Raw genomic sequence first — 16,401 nt, 5'->3', positions numbered from 1 at the left:
GCAATCTGTTGAATTCGCTGTGTTCACACCCAACCACCCACATAGCGTACACACACACCCTCCATCCAATCATCCACTTGCTCCTTGCAACCGAACACATAGACACAAACATAATACACATACACACACCCACATTCACACATAACACAAAACCTTGCACATGCGCGATGGCCACGATGTTCCGTGCGTGTCCATCGCGCTATTTTCACCAAGATGTAAGAAAAAGAGAGAGAGAGAGAGAGGGGAGAAGAGAGGGACGTGAACAAAAAAAGCGAATATTTTTTGGCCGCGTGCTGGATGATAAGAAGTAGTCAACCGCGTTGAACTTTGTCCCTTATTCATAATCAGATCACGCAGTGGAGGATCACTGTGCCGAGAAAGAAGAAAAGAACAGTAACGATCTGCGTCGTTCGTTTCGTTTCATTCACCGTCGGATGCGGACGTGGTGTGTCGTATCGGAAACGCGCCGAATAAAGTTGAGCGTGAGGAAGAGAAAGAGGAGAGGAAAGAGAATGCGAGTTTCCGGGAGACACCGCGTCTGCATCATCCGCTTCTTGTCATCCTCCTGTCTGAGGAGAAATTGAGAGGAGAGGGCGATAGAGATAGAGAGAGAGAGAGAGAGAGAGAGAGAGAGAGAGAGAGAGAGAGATAGGGAGATAGGGAGAGAGAGAGAGAGAGAGAGAGAGGTGGTTTATTTGATACAATAGTATATATTATACGTAATATAAAACAAAAGCATTATTGCGGCCGTTATGTACAAAGAGCCTTTGTAACTGGTATTTAATTTACAATATAATAAAATCGTGATGGTAATCACAACAGAAACTACGTATATCGTTTCGTGTCGGGAGAAAGAAGAATAAAGAAGAGTTACAGAAGAGGAAAAGGAAGCTACTGGCTGGTCATTCGCGGCAATCGTGAAACTTTTGCGGCGCGACTGACGCGTTTTCCTCGTCAACGTAATACCCGACTCGTCGGGACAGGCGAACATCTAACATCGATCAATAAGGTTCGCTCGACGATATCAGCGTGTAAGAATAGCTGCTTGCGCAATCAAGCGTCGTAACAAAGCGCTGCGCGATCGCTCTTGTGCCCGTCTCTGAGGGAAAAAAGCGCTCGGTTCTCGCAACGGACGTTTGTACGAAGGAATTTTGCGAACGAAAGCAGTCGTCTAAGATCTGCTCGCTCGTACTACAGCCAGCAGTCTGTCGTTAAAAAGTGCGACACATCTTTGTTAAGCTCGATACGAATTCGAGGAGCTGCTCGCTCCTATTGGAATGCTGTGGAATGGTAAAGTCGATTCCGTCGAGTCGATACGCAGCGTCTCTCGCTGCGGAATCGCGCTCCACACGCCTCGAAAATCTCGCAGACATTTCACACGTCTAAAATGTAATAAATTCGAAAAGGTCGTCAGAGATACACAATCAACTTCACGAAAAGAGAGGAGACGCGCCGGTCTCGCAGCGATTCGTAGATAACACAGATCGATTGCGAGTTTTTCACTGCGTTCGGTAGAGAAAGCCACTTTGCGATTGTAAAATACGAATCCGATTGGTGCGTATTTGTAGACTCAGCCGAGATCAAAAGCACACACAAATCAGGTTCACGAATTTTGCAATGGTCGTAAAGCAGTTTTCTCTGCTGAATGCGACTATTCACACTTGATCAAAGCCGTTCGATTCCAATCGAATGTCAATCACTCGTAGTTTATTTGTACTTCTTTTTTTTTTTTACACCAGCCTTTGGCTCTCACTGATTCTACTCCCTTTCCCTTTCGAAGTTGATCGCTTCTGAATCGCGTTTCACCACTCGTGACCTCACGATCACCGTCGCGCTTTCAGACTCCGTCATACCGTCGTCGAATCGTCGTGTCGTGCGTCGTGCAAGACAGAAAAAAAGAGCTGCATATATGTGTGTGTTCACAATAACATATGTGTGTGTGTGGGCTATCCCGTCTCATTCGGTATATAACGGAATGATTTCGTATCAAATCGCGACAAGAAGAACAGCGAGACTCACGATCGACGCCGCGACGACGAGCCGTCGCGACTGTTACTCCATCTAGACAATTGCATTACACAGAATTACATTAAAACAGATTAGCTACAAGTTTACATTACATAGATGAATATTCACCGGTATCAGAAGAAGAAGAAGAATAATGCCTCTCGGGGAGAAAATGCGAGTCTGGGTGTATGTATCTATGTATGTATGTATGTGTGTGTGTGTGTGTGTGCGCGTGCGCATATATATTTTTTTGTATACACACACATGCACACGTGAAAAGTCGTGCACATGCATGATACTTCACTATCCGCCGGGAAAAGATACCTTTTCTTCTCCTTCCCCTCTTCCAACCCCAATTATTCGCTATTGATATTTCATTATCGCATCATCGGCACGTGCCACCCCGGTGTGTGTATGAGAAGGTGAGTGAATGAGTGAGTAAATTGTTTTATCTTACAGAGTCTTGTCTACATTTTGACGAGAAGAAAGGTTCTCACGCGAGAGCGGAGGCTAAAAATGAGATCTCTTTTGGAAAACAAGACGGAGTGCGCGCTTCGCATCTGAAAACAAGACAGCTGTTGTGCCGCAGGTGATTCGCAGGAACGGAAATTTTCATTTGTCAGAGCTTCGAACTTCGCTCGTACGTGTCTGTGTATGTATGTGTACGTGTGCTACGCGATGTCGAGATTGATGCGATGTGAGAGGTGGTTGTTCGAAGTACAGTTAGTTAGGCCCATCGACGTTCCCGCGCGCCTCGATGCGACAATCCCCGCGTGCGATTTCCGCGAGTGCCGTGGAAGAAACGGCAACGGTCCGGGGTGGGTATGCATCGTCTCGAGAAAAACGTATCGAAGTTTGCGAAAAGTGGAGCAATTTCCTGGAAAGTTGCGATACCGCAATCGCCTCGACTGTATAGTTGTCTCTCGAAAAGAACCTGCCAATTGGCACACTTGAGGTCGGTTGTTCCAACTTCTTGGTAAGTTAACTGATAGTTAAATCATGCGTTTATCTTTGTTTTCCCTTCAATTTAAACGAAGATAGACATATGATTTAACTATCAGTTAACTTACCAAGGAGGAGTTGGAACAACCTGCCGTTGTCTTCCTACTGTCTTCAGGATAGTAATTTCTTCTCGGATCCCTCCAGTAATCGTACACTTCATGATATTACCTCGTTCGTACTTCGGTAATACGACTTCTCGGGAAATCGTCCTAGTTGCCGAATATTACCGGAATATTGCCGGGTTTCGTTTCCCAGGACGATGCGTGTCTGCTCAACATGGCACTCGCGCGTGGGAAAATCGCGTCTCGACGGTGCGAACGCGCCGTTGCAACGTTTATCATCAACACGCAGAATAGATCGAAAAATAAGGTGGCACCGTTGATTAGAGTGCCTCCAGTAATCGGAAAAGTTCTGTAATATTCTCGTAACCTCACCGCTCACCTGCGCTCATCTCTTATCCTGAGGGCTCGGTCGATTTCTGCCTCTTCATGATTCCTTTTAACAATTTTCTTAGACGTAATTAACTACCACCGACGCAGTTGCTATTTCGGGAGTAAATATAGCTAAGACACAGAAGAAGTGTATGCATAAATTATACATACGCAAGCATCTCCGAGGACACGCCGCGCGAACCTTCGTCCACACGGACTCTCTGAGCGATTTGGAGTCACTAATTGTTCACTGATTGATCTCAACAAACTCCCTCGTTAATTGCAATTATTACGTATGCTCTCGGGCTATGTTCACGCTGTAGCCTAAAATCAATTCGACAACAAATATCAACAACGTATGTTGTCGTTTATTTTTACATAAAACCAGCGTAAAACCGATTTGATAGCTCTCGGTATCGTAGCTATTGATGTTACATGTCGCGTAAAATTATAATATAATCATAACATAATTTATGCGACATGTAACATCAGCAGTTGCAACAACGGAAATTATTATGTAGTTTCGGCTGGGCTGTTCATATAAAACGTAAAAGCTACATGCGTTGCTAAATCGATTTTAGGTCCCTATGAAGATGCAGTCAGTCTTTTCAAAATTTCAATAATCTAACCGTGATGCTTAATCCTTCGCGGTGTTGAGTCTGTTTAAACGTCGTACTATTTTCCAGTCCAACTTTTCAAATCATTAATAATTATATAAATAACATGTACTCGATATAAATATGTTACCGTAAATATGTTGTTGCATCAATTAGACTCATTGCATTCATCAAATGCCGGAATACTAAAATTAACGAATGTCGCGAGATATGTGAATTGTCACAGAATTTGAGGGCGAATTCGCGAAGGGCAAACATCGCGAATGCGGAAGGCTACGAAGAAACGAGAAGAGATATCAGACTCTCTTCGTTGAACATCGCACTTCCATCGAGAACCCCCCGACTCCAAACGCATTCCAGGACACGTGGCTAAAAAAATCGCGCGACGAGAGTCCAGGGTGTCCGGTACAAGATAAAAACGTTGAAAACCAACTAACAATAGCAATCGCGTGCTCCTCGACGATCGCAGCGTCGCAAACGCGTCGTACGCGAGAAGGGAGCGGCTACGAATTATCCGCAGATGCCGATCGTTTCGTTAACCCACCGTCTTCGACTGCGACTCGCGCATAGACATATAATAACTAGACCAGGCATTCGCCCGAAAAGTCGTCAAATATTAGAAAGAGAGAGAGAGAGAGAGAATGCTTTGAGGTACCATTCTGTCTTCGTCTGATAATGTTGGAGATGTATGTGTATCGTTTCACTCCCCTCTACCTTCCTTTTTCGTCCCTCAGCAAACGCTTCTCCACGCTGCCACGAGTCTTTCGAAAAAGGCAGGATGGTATCCGTACAGCAACTGTCTTTCTAACTTCTGACGCGTTCTAACAAAAGGAGACGTTGAGACCGCGCGGTTTAAGTATTATACGTCTATGGACTCGCGACGAACAACAACGAGACTCATCCTCTCTGTCGCACCTTTCCTTTCGTTCTTTCTCTCTCCTTCTCGCCAATGAGACTCGCGCTAACGAAACGATCCGCGTCCACTCGGATGCCTAGAGAGTTGTGTTACAGCGTATCACAAATAATCGCTAGAAAATAATTAATTACTAATGTCGACGACGTCGCCACTGCTAATGGGAACAATGGTAATTCATCTTATCTTTGTTCTTTCAAGTGCTAAGCCGCATTCGGCCAAACTCGGTCACGTCAGAGAGTACCTTAGCGTACCGATAGAAATGCAATTTCGCTACAAAAACATTATAAAGAGTAATATTCGTCTAAAGTACAAATACTCTCTCGGTGTCGTCTATAACTTGTATGTGTACGTGTAATCTTCTTTCGCCCTCGTTACCCTTCTCAGTCGATTAATCGACTGACTGATCGATCGATGGATCAATCTGTCTCATGGATAACACTTTTGGCCTTACTTACTGGAGGATTGTTCTTCCTCCCCCGTGCTACTGCCACCTGCTGCTTCGTTCGAGTTGTCCGGATCTGCAAGAGGAAAACAGGACACGACATGATGAAATTCACGGAAAATCGTCTCGCGCGACTCATGCAACAAGGATCCGAGAATCGGCAACACATCGTCGTCTCTCACCTGGAGAAGGGGAGCCTTTCACTCTGCAGGTGTTATAGCTGCCGCAATTTAAGCACTTCAAGCCGACCACGTGAAACTTCACCGTGGATTCCTGAAACGACAAGTGAAAGGGTAACAATCTCCGTTAAGTTCTTGTTACTGTCTCCTCATCAAAGAGGTGTTTCTCCGGGCGCTTTGGCGCCTCTAATGGGATCTGAACGGGTCTGACCTCGTGGCAATCTTTGCACAAGATATCGGCTTTGTAGTCGCGGTACTCCTCCGGCATCGGCGTCAGTGACACCTCCGTGTCCAGAAACTTCCACAGGTCGGTCATGTCTAACAGCGACACCTGACACGTCGGGCAGGCGTAGTGGCCGGAGTGCAGCAGCTCCTCGAAGCATGTGCGGTGAAGTAAATGCCCGCAGTCGGGAATGTGGCACGGTATGCGGCTCGTGTGGATGTCCTCCAGGCACACCGGACAGTTGGCGTGCGACACGTTCTCGATGCACTGGAACAGGCCGAGTTCGCTTTTAATGTCTTTCCATGTGTGACCGTTAGCGACCGATATTCTCTGTCGGGCACGAACGTGTTTTTTCTTGAAAGTGTTGGTTCGTGGATATGTTAGCGCGCCTCTCTTAAAGGAAATGGAGGTGCACGATGGTCTCACTGTAGTCGTGTCAATGCGCAACATTCGTGTATTGTTGTAAACAAACCGAGTAAACACCAAGTAATATCGCGCAAACATTCTAATTTCTCACACAACGACGTAAGCTCAATAAAATAACGAGACATATGATTAATTGAGATATTATAATACTGATATAATATTGATGTTGGTTAACGTTTGCTGAAATTACCCATCTAGAAATAATTAGACGTCGATGTTTTGGTCAACAAGCGACCATCTTGGTATGCTGATAAAAATAACGAGATTCTTTTACACAATATCAATTCATTCATTTTGTTTGTTTTTTTATAGAATAATGATTATCCAGGAAGCATCAAATAACAGTAACAATATTACAATTTCCCATTCTCAACAGTATAATTATTCTGTATGACACATGTGTCGCACTTAATAATTACAAAATATAAGTAAAACTTACTTTGCCGAATTTTACTTGCACTGTCGAGTGAAAAATTGAAACGTTAATATTACCGGCATTATATATCATTGTTACTTGATGTTTCCATGGTGTGAAGCAATGCAAGTTTGACTTCCAAGATGGAGTCGCGTTTCTGGTCTTGTAGGTTCATCTTTAACGTTTTGTGAATCATCATCAATTTACTTTTTTTCTGATGAAGTAAACTATAACGCAGTTTCAATTTGGAAGCTAAATCTAACAACTGCTTGGTTTCAGCAACTTTCCGATTCCGTCATTCCGCATTTCTATGCGGCGCCTACTGCACCTACCGTGTGTCCATTCCTCAGTTGAACTGGCAAACACATATTGCACTTAGCGCAGTGGAAGAATCTGTCGCGACCACCGACCCTGCATATACCGCAACCGTCGCAATGATACTGATTCTTGTCCTCGTCGTCGAAGAGATTGCATTCTAGGCACGTGTACTTGCCGAATCGGCAATGGCAATTTTGACACGTGGCCTGCACGGGCTGACGAGTGTCGCAGAGGACACATATCAATTCCGTCACTTCTTTCCTGTTCACTGTGTGGGCCTCTTGCTCATCGTGGCAAAACCGGCATGCGTATACCTTGTTGCAACATGGGGTCTGCACATGAAAACACACGCACGTGTGAGATATGTTACTGCAATATATACTGCAATTAATAACTTTTACCAAACAATTAAATATTTTCTCATCGTTATGTTACCCGTCATACTGCCGTATTATTTTCGTGATACTATCATGTAGCTATTAGTATGTTGTTGATATTGCATCATTATTATACAATGTTATGTCACCGTTGTTATATTGTCATAATGCTATGTATTTTAACAGTTACTGTAGTCTCAGTAGACTGGCAATATAATATTACATTAAACATCATAATCTCCTACGCAACAACGTTCACACGCTCAACACGTGTTACACTGCACTCGCACTGTACAGAGTGAGAAATTACAATTGGAATAAAATATACGGTACATGGGTCAACTTGGGTATCCGCGAGGCACACACAAGGAACCGCGAGGCAGTTTGCAAGCGCCGCAGTCTTTGATCCCGAAGAGATGAAGTCTCTCTCTCTCTCTCTCTCTCGCTCTACTGAGAGACTTCTCCCGCCAACGATTAAAATTCGCAGCAGGAGTGCAGAGATGAGAAAATCGCGGGCGGAAAGCGGCCTACCAACGCGTCGTACCAAGAATCGTCGGCGAGGCATCGACGAGATGAAACGCTCTCGCGCTCCGTAAGCCTTACCACGAACTTGGACTTCCGTTTGTAATGCTCGCAGCCGTAGTCATCGTCGCTGGCGGTGGTGGTGGACGGGGGTGGCTCGTCGGATGACTTCTCGCCGGAGGTGGACGCGCGGTCCACGTCGTCGTCATCCTCGGCGAACGAGACGCGGATGTTCTCCGCGGCAGGGTTCTTATCGTAGGTCTCGTCGTTCGCCTGCATACTGATGTAGCTGACGTTGTCCGTTGCTGCGTCTCGTCGTCCTCATCGACCTGCACGGCCTTCTCGTTGATTAACGGCGGCGACGGTGCATCCTCCGCTCGTTATTCCCCTTGTTGTTCGTCGTCGTCGTCGTCGTCGTCGTCGCCGTTGTCGTCGTCGTCGTCTTCGTTGCTGTAACGAGTCGTCGTGCCCCTATGCCAATGTTACGCGCGAATATCGTTGTTCGATATCGCAACGGTCGAGTTGCCCGCAGGAGAAGTTCGCGAAGCGTACGCGCGCGAGGAAGTGTATCGACGGCGATTCTCGCGACTGCGAGCGGCTGAGCTGAGGTCTCGCGGAGAGGAGAAAGGCAGAAGAAGATGAGAGATCGATTCTCGCGATCGTGATTGCGATCACGCACCCACGCGATCCGCAGCTGATTGCAACACCTCGCGTCAACGCGACACGGCACACAACGTCGATCGCAAGCCAGGGTCGCCAAACTGCGAGAGCCGCGGACTTTGCGTACACTTGACGGTCGTGCACGCCCCACCATTCCCTAGATCGAAAGAACGAAAGGCTGCTGCCAGAGAGAAGAATGAGAGCGGCCACCGGCCGTATTTCGGAGGATACGGCTAGGCGCATTTTAGATACGCCATCTGACCAAAATGCGCCTAAACTACGTCCGCTAGGCGCACTTTCACGGTGATAAAAGTAAAATGCGCCTAGGTTCGTGTCCGTACTACTTCCATGCAATGGATAGTAGATTAGAAAAAGACAGACGACAGACAAAATAAATGCGAAGCAGAAAAGAGATTAACAATGAATGATTATTATTTAATATGCAACGTTTACGAGTGTTAACACTCGTAACTGGACCTAAGTAAGACTTACGTTTAAGCGAATGTTCTCTTGAAACTGAAAACATTAATAATAATAATAATGATAATTATATTTCTATTTATCTTTTTTTCTATACTATCTAACTATCTATCTATCTATTTCTCTATATCTATCTATCCATCTATCTATTTATCTATCTATCCATCTATCTGTCTATCTATTTATCCATCTATATCTATCTCTATATCTATCTATCTATCTATCTATCTATTTATCCATCTATCTTTTTTCTTCCTATGTATCATTGCAACCTATCCTGTTCTATCCATATTTCTTGCAAATGCAAACAATTAATATTACATTAATTTTTATATTAAAATATATTTTTTATACTATAACATGCTGAATTAATAATTAATAAAATTCAACAGGTTATACTATAAAAACAAACACTTACGTAAAAAAATTATTATATTATTAAAAAGTTTGCATTTATTTTTTGACGGAGATCACCATTTTCTCGCGGTTTCCGTTGAGCAACAATATGCACGTTATCTATTCGTAAAATTAAATAATAAAGTAAAATTAAATAAAAATAAATAATAATAATTGAAATATGATAATAAAACTAATTTCTTCTTTTACTAGACTAAATTTATTTTTGCTACGAAAAGAAAAATGTAACAATGGAATATCTTTTACAAAATAAATAACATTTCATTTAATTTTTAATTTAAATTTATTAGCATAAATAAATTATTCTGTCATATACTTTAATAACAAATCATTTTTAAAAGATGTATATATTGGCTAAGAGTGGATTTCTATTAACTTTTCGTCTCTCATTATAATTCTCTCTTCTTTATTTGTGCATTAATACTAAATATTCTTTATATACATATACATTATATATGTGTCATTTATTTATATATATATATTGTCATGTAATTAATATATTTAATCAAGCCGTAAGAACACGAGAAGAGAGGAAGAGCGAGCAAGTGCGCGAGAGAGAGAAAGAACGAGCGAGAGAGAGAGAGAGAAAGAGCGAGGTATAGGAGTAGCGAGAAAAATCTCGCGGCTCACGCAGTCAATAAGCTAGACGAGCGGGAAAGAAACAGATAATATGTCGACGCTTGTCTAGTCTCCAATGTGCTACCTCGCGTGCGTGAAAAATAATTCCTCGCTTCGCATGTTCCCTTGACACGAGACACTACCGCGTCTTTTGATGTCTCTCGAGCGTGGAAGATGAAAGAAAAGCGGAGAGATGTTCGCTTAGCGATAAGATCGCCTTTACCTCGCCTCGTGTTTACTGCCGCGCGCCGCTCAGTAGTGAGACAAAGACGGAACGATTGCCTGTCGTCTGTCTTTTTCTAATCTACTATCCATTGCATGGAAGTAGTACGGACACGAACCTAGGCGCATTTTACTTTTATCACCGCGAAAGTGCGCCTAGCGGACGTAGTTTAGGCGCATTTTGGTCAGATGGCGCATCTAAAATGCGCCTAGCCGTATCCCCCGAAATACGGCCGGTGGCCGCTCTCATTCTTCTCTCTGCTGCTGCATCACTGACGAGCACTAATAAAGATCGTTGATCTTACGGGATTTAAGCCTGTATTAATAGTTTGATCTCAAGTTCATTTACAGATTCTCCGCAGCCAATGAAATGATCCGCATATGGTACCTGAAGATAAACCTTAAGACGATTTTAAATATAAGATCTGACTATGAATACGAGCCTAAGGCCCCTTGCACAATGCCAGGCAACAAGCAATAAGAATAAAAATAGACCAATCACAATCGACTATTAAAAGAATAATCTATTGTGATTGGTCTATTTTTATTCTTATTGCCTATTGCCTGGCATTGTGCAAGGGGCTTTACACCCATATTCATAGTCAGGCCTTATATTTAAGGCTTCCTTAAGTTTATCTTCAGATGGTCTGTAGTCAATAAAATAATCCGTGCAGCATCTAAAGATGGATATAAGGAGGCCTCAAATATAAGGCCTGACTATGTATATACGGGTATTAAGCTCTTTGCACAATGCAAGGCAACAGGCAATAAGAATAAAAATAGACCAATCACAATAGATTATTCTTGTACTCGATTGTGATTGGTCTATTTTTATTCTTATTGTTTGTTGCCTGGCATTGTGCAAGGGGCCTTAGGATGCCAGAGAAATCTCTGAGCGCCAACACCCTTTTGGGAATATCGTGGCTGAAATATGAAGCTGTAGCACGAAATAAGTATAAATGGTAACAGATACGGAGTGATGGGAAAAAGATGTCAGAAAGTGTCAACATCAACGAATGCCAAAGACTGTCAGCATTTTCGTAAATAAATTTAGCGTAAATTTTCATTAGCAAACATTTTTGTGTGTTGGCAAACGGACCCCGAGTGGCCTAGAGGTAATTCAAGAGTCATGACAATATCGACTGTTTCAGCTACACCGAAGGTAACACGAACATTTGTATCTTTGCCTAGTAAATATTTAATATGATGTCTGATAAAAAAAATCTATGAGAATACGCGTAAAATTCGCGCATCCAATTTGTGTATGTTTTTTAATTCGGCCGAGATTGAGTGCATGCACCAATCGGGCCAACGAATTGTGCAACAGCTGCAAAGCAGCATTCTTTGTTGAACACAACCAATTACACGATTTCTAATCGATTTTACACAACTGATTGTAAAATAGAATTTTTGATCGTTTCTCTCCTTGCGTGTTTTTTTTAGCTCCTTCAAGTTGCATATTTTGCCGTTAGAATGAGACAAGCAGATGACGTAGCGTCGAAGAGAAAAGGAACGAAGTTGCAGTGTAGTTCTAATCCAGCTGTAAAATTGAAATTTTCGTAACTCGAAGACATCTGACGTTCATCTTCCACAGGTTCACGCTGAAAGAGGAGATTCGATGATCAGTTCCCAGGTCTTTGTCCTGCTCTTTTTAGCTCTAGTAGACTGCACTTTTTGCCGTTAGAGTGAGACGTAGCGTCGAAGAGAAAAGGAACGAAGTAGCAGTGTAGTTCTAATCCAGCTGTAAAATTGAAATTTTCGTAACTCGAAAGCGTCTGACGTTTATCTTCCACAGGTTCACGCTGAAAGAGAAGATTCGATGATCGGTTCCCAGGCCTTTGTCCTGTTCTTTTCAGCTCTAGTGGACTGCACTTTTTGCCGTTTAGAGTGAGACAAGGAGACGATGTAGCGTCAAGAGAAAAAGAATAAGAACGTTCAGTGCTGTACTATAATTCAGCTGAGAAGAACAAGCCTTTATGTTGCGTGTGTGTGCACGCGTGCATATACGGCATGTATATGTGTGTACGACGATTGTGCGCTTTGCGGGCGTTCTTCCCTTCCCACCATCCCCTCCGCTGCCAGCAACTTCTTGCGTTAATCGCGCTACACGAACGCGGCTGTCAACGCTGTCAAATTCTGTGCTGGCCGTGTGGGATTATCCTTAGCCGTCGTCTCGTCTCGTCGCCTTCAAACTTTCCCGCTTTCCGATCGCGGACGTGCACACTGTTCACGCACGACGGAGCCGCAAGTAGAGAAATGTGAGACGCCTTCGTGCGAGGCGGATGCGTTCTCCGGTGAAATAAACGAACGCTCGCGCCGCGATGAGCTGCGGTTATGTTTCCCGATGGAGAGCGGTTTAACGACAATGGCGGCAATGTCCCCGTCGAAGGTACGTGTCGGTCTGCGGAGAGGCGGTATTTTTTCCGCGGATTTCTGTATGTATCCCGACTGGATACGGCGTGATGAGTCGCGAGACGCCGCGGGTGCTCGTGGTGTGATCGCGCGAAGGGGATCGCGCGTCCACGATGTGGATTTGAGGGAGAGATTTCGGGACGGACGGACGGTCGTTACGGCGCGATATAAAATGCATGGCCCTCGTGAATCGAAACGTGACGCGTATGCGCCTCTTCCTCTCTCTCTCTCTCTCTCTCTCTCTCTCTCTCTCTCTCTCTCTCTCTCTCTCTCTCTCTCTCTCTCTCTCTTTCTCTGTGTCTCTCTCTCTCTCTCTCTCTTTCTCTATGTGTCTCTCTCTCTTTCTCCATGTCTCTCTCTCTTTCTCTGTGTCTCTCTCTCTCTCTTTCTCTGTCTCTCTCTCTCTTTCTCTGTCTCTCTCTCTCTCTCTCTCTCTCTCTCTCTCGAGTCATCGTCGGTCGTATTTGTTCGCGGGTTGAGTCTCAAGATAGAGCTCGTTTCGTGCTATCAGCGTATAATTATGTTTACTTATACATGGATATATGCGCTTGAAGTATGTGGAGAGTATAATTGTTGAAGTTGTCGCCTTGACTACTTGTTTTGTATTCATTGAAGAAGCTCAAATTGCGATATCCAAGATATAAAATGTTAGATTTTCACACACACACAAATGTTCTTGGAAGATTGGCCGTTATACTTCTTGGTAAACTCTCTTCAAGTGAGAGTAGTATTGCAACAATGTTATGATTTTTTATTTGATGATTATGATATGATGATTGATTATGATTATTTATGATTTTATTATTCAAAAAGGTAAATTGTTCATAATACATATTATGTGTGGAGCAGTTGCATTATTGAGTGGGGAGTTGTAACATTGATACAAAGGTATTGTTACTTGATGTTTATTGAGTTATTATATTAGAATGACTATTAAACATCCTCTTAATTGATTCTCATACAACAAGTTCCTGTTGGTTTGCATTTTAGCCTACTTCCTCATTTAACCTTTCCATTGATTTGATTTTGGGACTTTTGATGTATAATTATGATATATTTATACATTGCACATGTTTATATATTTGAGGTATAGAGAGGCAATAATTGTTGAAGTTTTGCTTTTGTTGTTTATTTAGAATTCATTGAGGAAGATTCAGAGATCCAGATGTATCAAAATATATATTTTAAAAAATGATCACATTGCATTGAAATAATTATTAAATATTTTCTTACATGGATTATTCAACAAGTTCTTGTTAATTTATATGGGCCTTTTCATTTAATCTTTTTATTGATTGATGTTATTTAATCTTTTTATTAATACTTGAGATTTTCATGAGATGGAATAATTTGGTTTTAGATTTGAGCTATTTGTTGTTGAATTTCATTATTTTTAATATCTTTTAAATATTTTAGTTTATTTTGTTAGAAAGAAGCAACTTGATATTTTTATGTGATATTTTTATTGATTGTTTATATTTAGAGTTGTTGTGTTATCGTTTTGTCTATTTTGTCTTTTATTTTCTCATGATTGATAATTCTTGTATAATTTAGATTATTTAACCTAATAGACACAAAGCATATGAAGGCTATGGAATTTGTATCAAATGATTTCCTTGATTCGATGTTTCAGCGGAGGCTCCAGAAAGAATTAATGTCCTTGATACGTGAACCACCACCTGGGGTATACGTAGATGGACAATCAGCTGAGCAGAATCTGACACAATGGATTGTCCATATGGAAGGTGCTAAGGGCACACTGTATGAGGGAGAACAGTTTCAGCTGCAGTTCAAATTCAGTTCCAAATATCCCTTTGACTCACCGGAAGTGACATTCATAGGTGGGAACATCCCCGTACATCCGCACGTCTACAGCAATGGCCACATTTGTTTATCCATACTAACAGAGGACTGGTCTCCTGCTCTCAGTGTGCAGAGTGTCTGCCTGAGCATCGTCTCCATGCTTAGCAGTTGTAAAGAGAAGGTAATTGTTTTGTCGTTTAATACATATGTAATGAAGCGTCACTTCAGCTATCGTGTATAACTCGTGTATGAGATAATTTCTATTCTTGCAGAAGAGGCCACCGGACAATATGTTTTATGTAAAAACTTGTAACAAAAATCCAAAAAAGACAAAATGGTGGTATCACGGTGAGTACATCATTGATTATGACCACATTTATTTCGTTTGTTCGCGAGAAAGATTTCAAACGTGTCCTGTTCACTAGATGACAGCGTCTAACGTAGAAAGAGACTCCGCGAAGATGTTACCAACTTGTCAACATGGTAGAATCGTCGGACCAAGGGAGCTCATATTCAGACAAAGTTTGCGTCAAATCAATAAGAATTTTGCGTACAATATTATTACATAATGTCACATTATATAACGAGAAATTAGATGTGAATATATCAATGTCAACGCTTTTGCTGGGGCAAAATCCGGTCGAAAAGTGACCACACCACAGGTACCGAACGTTGCTACAGTTGCGTTTGTACGCAACGCGTAGTGCTCGTTCCGCGGCGACGGCGGGCCGCTCTCAGTAGCAGCGGCAAAAGTTGAGGAAATAAGAAAAAGACAAGGCTACAACCTACTTACCTATTGTAACAACTATTATAACGATAAAGTTAACTGTGTACTGCGCGAGTTGTTCAGACGTAAATTATTGCGATGTTGCTGATAGAGTGATGCATATTATATTAAAGTTAACATTACACTGCTGGATTTAGCGGATCTTAACGGAAAAAGAGATGAGAGTCGCCGACGGCGGGTATATTGAAATACACGAAGGAGTGCAGAAATTTTCCCTCCTCTTGTTACTTGTGATTTGGCGGAGAGTCGTGTGATGCGCGCGTTGAAATTACTTCGTGTATCTAGAGGAGGTTTACACGTGAAAATGTAGCAAGCGTCTCGCATACCGGCACATCACAGACACTTGTCACACGCATTTGTTGCAGTACGCTACATCATCTACTTAGTACTGCGAATGGCTGACATCGCGGAGGTTGTATTTTGGCAAGTCCAGATTCGAGGTAGCTTCGAAAGTGTTTGCGTTATTTGACATGCGATAAAATAGTGTTAAAATTATAATATATAATTATATATATTTGATATTTTAATTTTCATTAATTATTAAATATATATATATACACACACATGTAAAATATATATTATATATATGTGTGATATATATAATATATATTATATAAAAATATATATATATGTTTTGATTTTAACGACTTTTTATCAATATATATATATTTTTTTTTTTCTTTTGACTATTGTCTTCATAAACACGACGACAATGATTTAATGGCGCACGCTTCTAGTATTTAGTACGTATATTCGAAATATATATTTCCACGTTGTTTCCCTAAGTGAGAATACTGTTAAACTACGCTTTAACCATAATTCGACACTGCATTTATTTGTTTCCTTTAGGAAGCCGCCAAACGATAAATTAATTAAATTTTATTGATACCGTTCGAGCGAAGTGCGGCGGAGAGACAGCGGCGCCGACTGGTGCGCGCACCGCGACTCCCTCTTCTCGTGCTTTGTTAATCGGTATCTGTTAGCGGTAACTTTCGTTGACCGATTCACGTATTCGTAGTTTTAAGTTTACATTGTTGCTGTAACGTAGCGCGTAGCGGTAGCTCGCTCTCGTAGTTTTTGCGTCTTTTTGAGAATGAAGTTGCAATTCGCTTGTAGACCGCTATTCG

The 16,401-nt window shown here is 42.3% G+C and overlaps 2 protein-coding genes across 2 annotated transcripts; one reads left to right on the top strand and one right to left on the bottom strand.

Moving 5' to 3' along the window:
* Positions 1-774: 774 nt before the first annotated feature.
* Positions 775-8,680, bottom strand: Rchy1 (Ring finger and CHY zinc finger domain containing 1). Its single transcript, XM_011152186.3, has 5 exons — positions 7,957-8,680; positions 6,991-7,308; positions 5,806-6,084; positions 5,598-5,688; positions 775-5,491 (listed from the first exon to the last, which is right to left on the bottom strand). The coding sequence occupies exons 1-5, from the start codon at positions 8,152-8,154 to the stop codon at positions 5,421-5,423; spliced, it is 957 nt and encodes a 318-aa protein (XP_011150488.1). The 5' UTR covers positions 8,155-8,680; the 3' UTR covers positions 775-5,420.
* Positions 8,681-12,320: 3,640 nt separating this feature from the next.
* LOC105189835 (ubiquitin-conjugating enzyme E2 W) lies at positions 12,321-15,484 on the top strand. The gene is made up of 4 exons (XM_011152187.3): positions 12,321-12,661; positions 14,318-14,668; positions 14,760-14,835; positions 14,913-15,484. The coding sequence occupies exons 1-4, from the start codon at positions 12,617-12,619 to the stop codon at positions 14,924-14,926; spliced, it is 486 nt and encodes a 161-aa protein (XP_011150489.1). The 5' UTR covers positions 12,321-12,616; the 3' UTR covers positions 14,927-15,484.
* The last annotated feature ends 917 nt before the right edge of the window (positions 15,485-16,401 follow it).

The sequence above is a fragment of the Harpegnathos saltator genome, unplaced genomic scaffold, assembly GCF_003227715.2.
Source record: "Harpegnathos saltator strain DR-91 unplaced genomic scaffold, Hsal_v8.6 scaffold45, whole genome shotgun sequence".
Taxonomy (NCBI): domain Eukaryota; kingdom Metazoa; phylum Arthropoda; class Insecta; order Hymenoptera; family Formicidae; genus Harpegnathos; species Harpegnathos saltator.
Note: the sequence above shows the minus strand (reverse complement) of the source record. Positions and strands in the feature narration are given on the sequence as shown.

Excerpts from the sequence above, each read along its gene's own strand:
- Rchy1 (XM_011152186.3), bottom strand. The coding sequence starts at position 8,154 with ATGCAGGCGAACGACGAGACCTACGATAAGAACCCTGCCGCGGAGAAC. Across the intron at positions 7,309-7,956 it reads AACGGAAGTCCAAGTTCGTG|ACCCCATGTTGCAACAAGGT; the intron begins GTAAGGCTTACG and ends TTTCATGTGCAG. Across the intron at positions 5,492-5,597 it reads GAAAGGCTCCCCTTCTCCAG|ATCCGGACAACTCGAACGAA; the intron begins GTGAGAGACGAC and ends TTCCTCTTGCAG.
- LOC105189835 (XM_011152187.3), top strand. The coding sequence starts at position 12,617 with ATGGAGAGCGGTTTAACGACAATGGCGGCAATGTCCCCGTCGAAG. Across the intron at positions 12,662-14,317 it reads CGGCAATGTCCCCGTCGAAG|CGGAGGCTCCAGAAAGAATT; the intron begins GTACGTGTCGGT and ends TCGATGTTTCAG. Across the intron at positions 14,669-14,759 it reads TTAGCAGTTGTAAAGAGAAG|AAGAGGCCACCGGACAATAT; the intron begins GTAATTGTTTTG and ends CTATTCTTGCAG.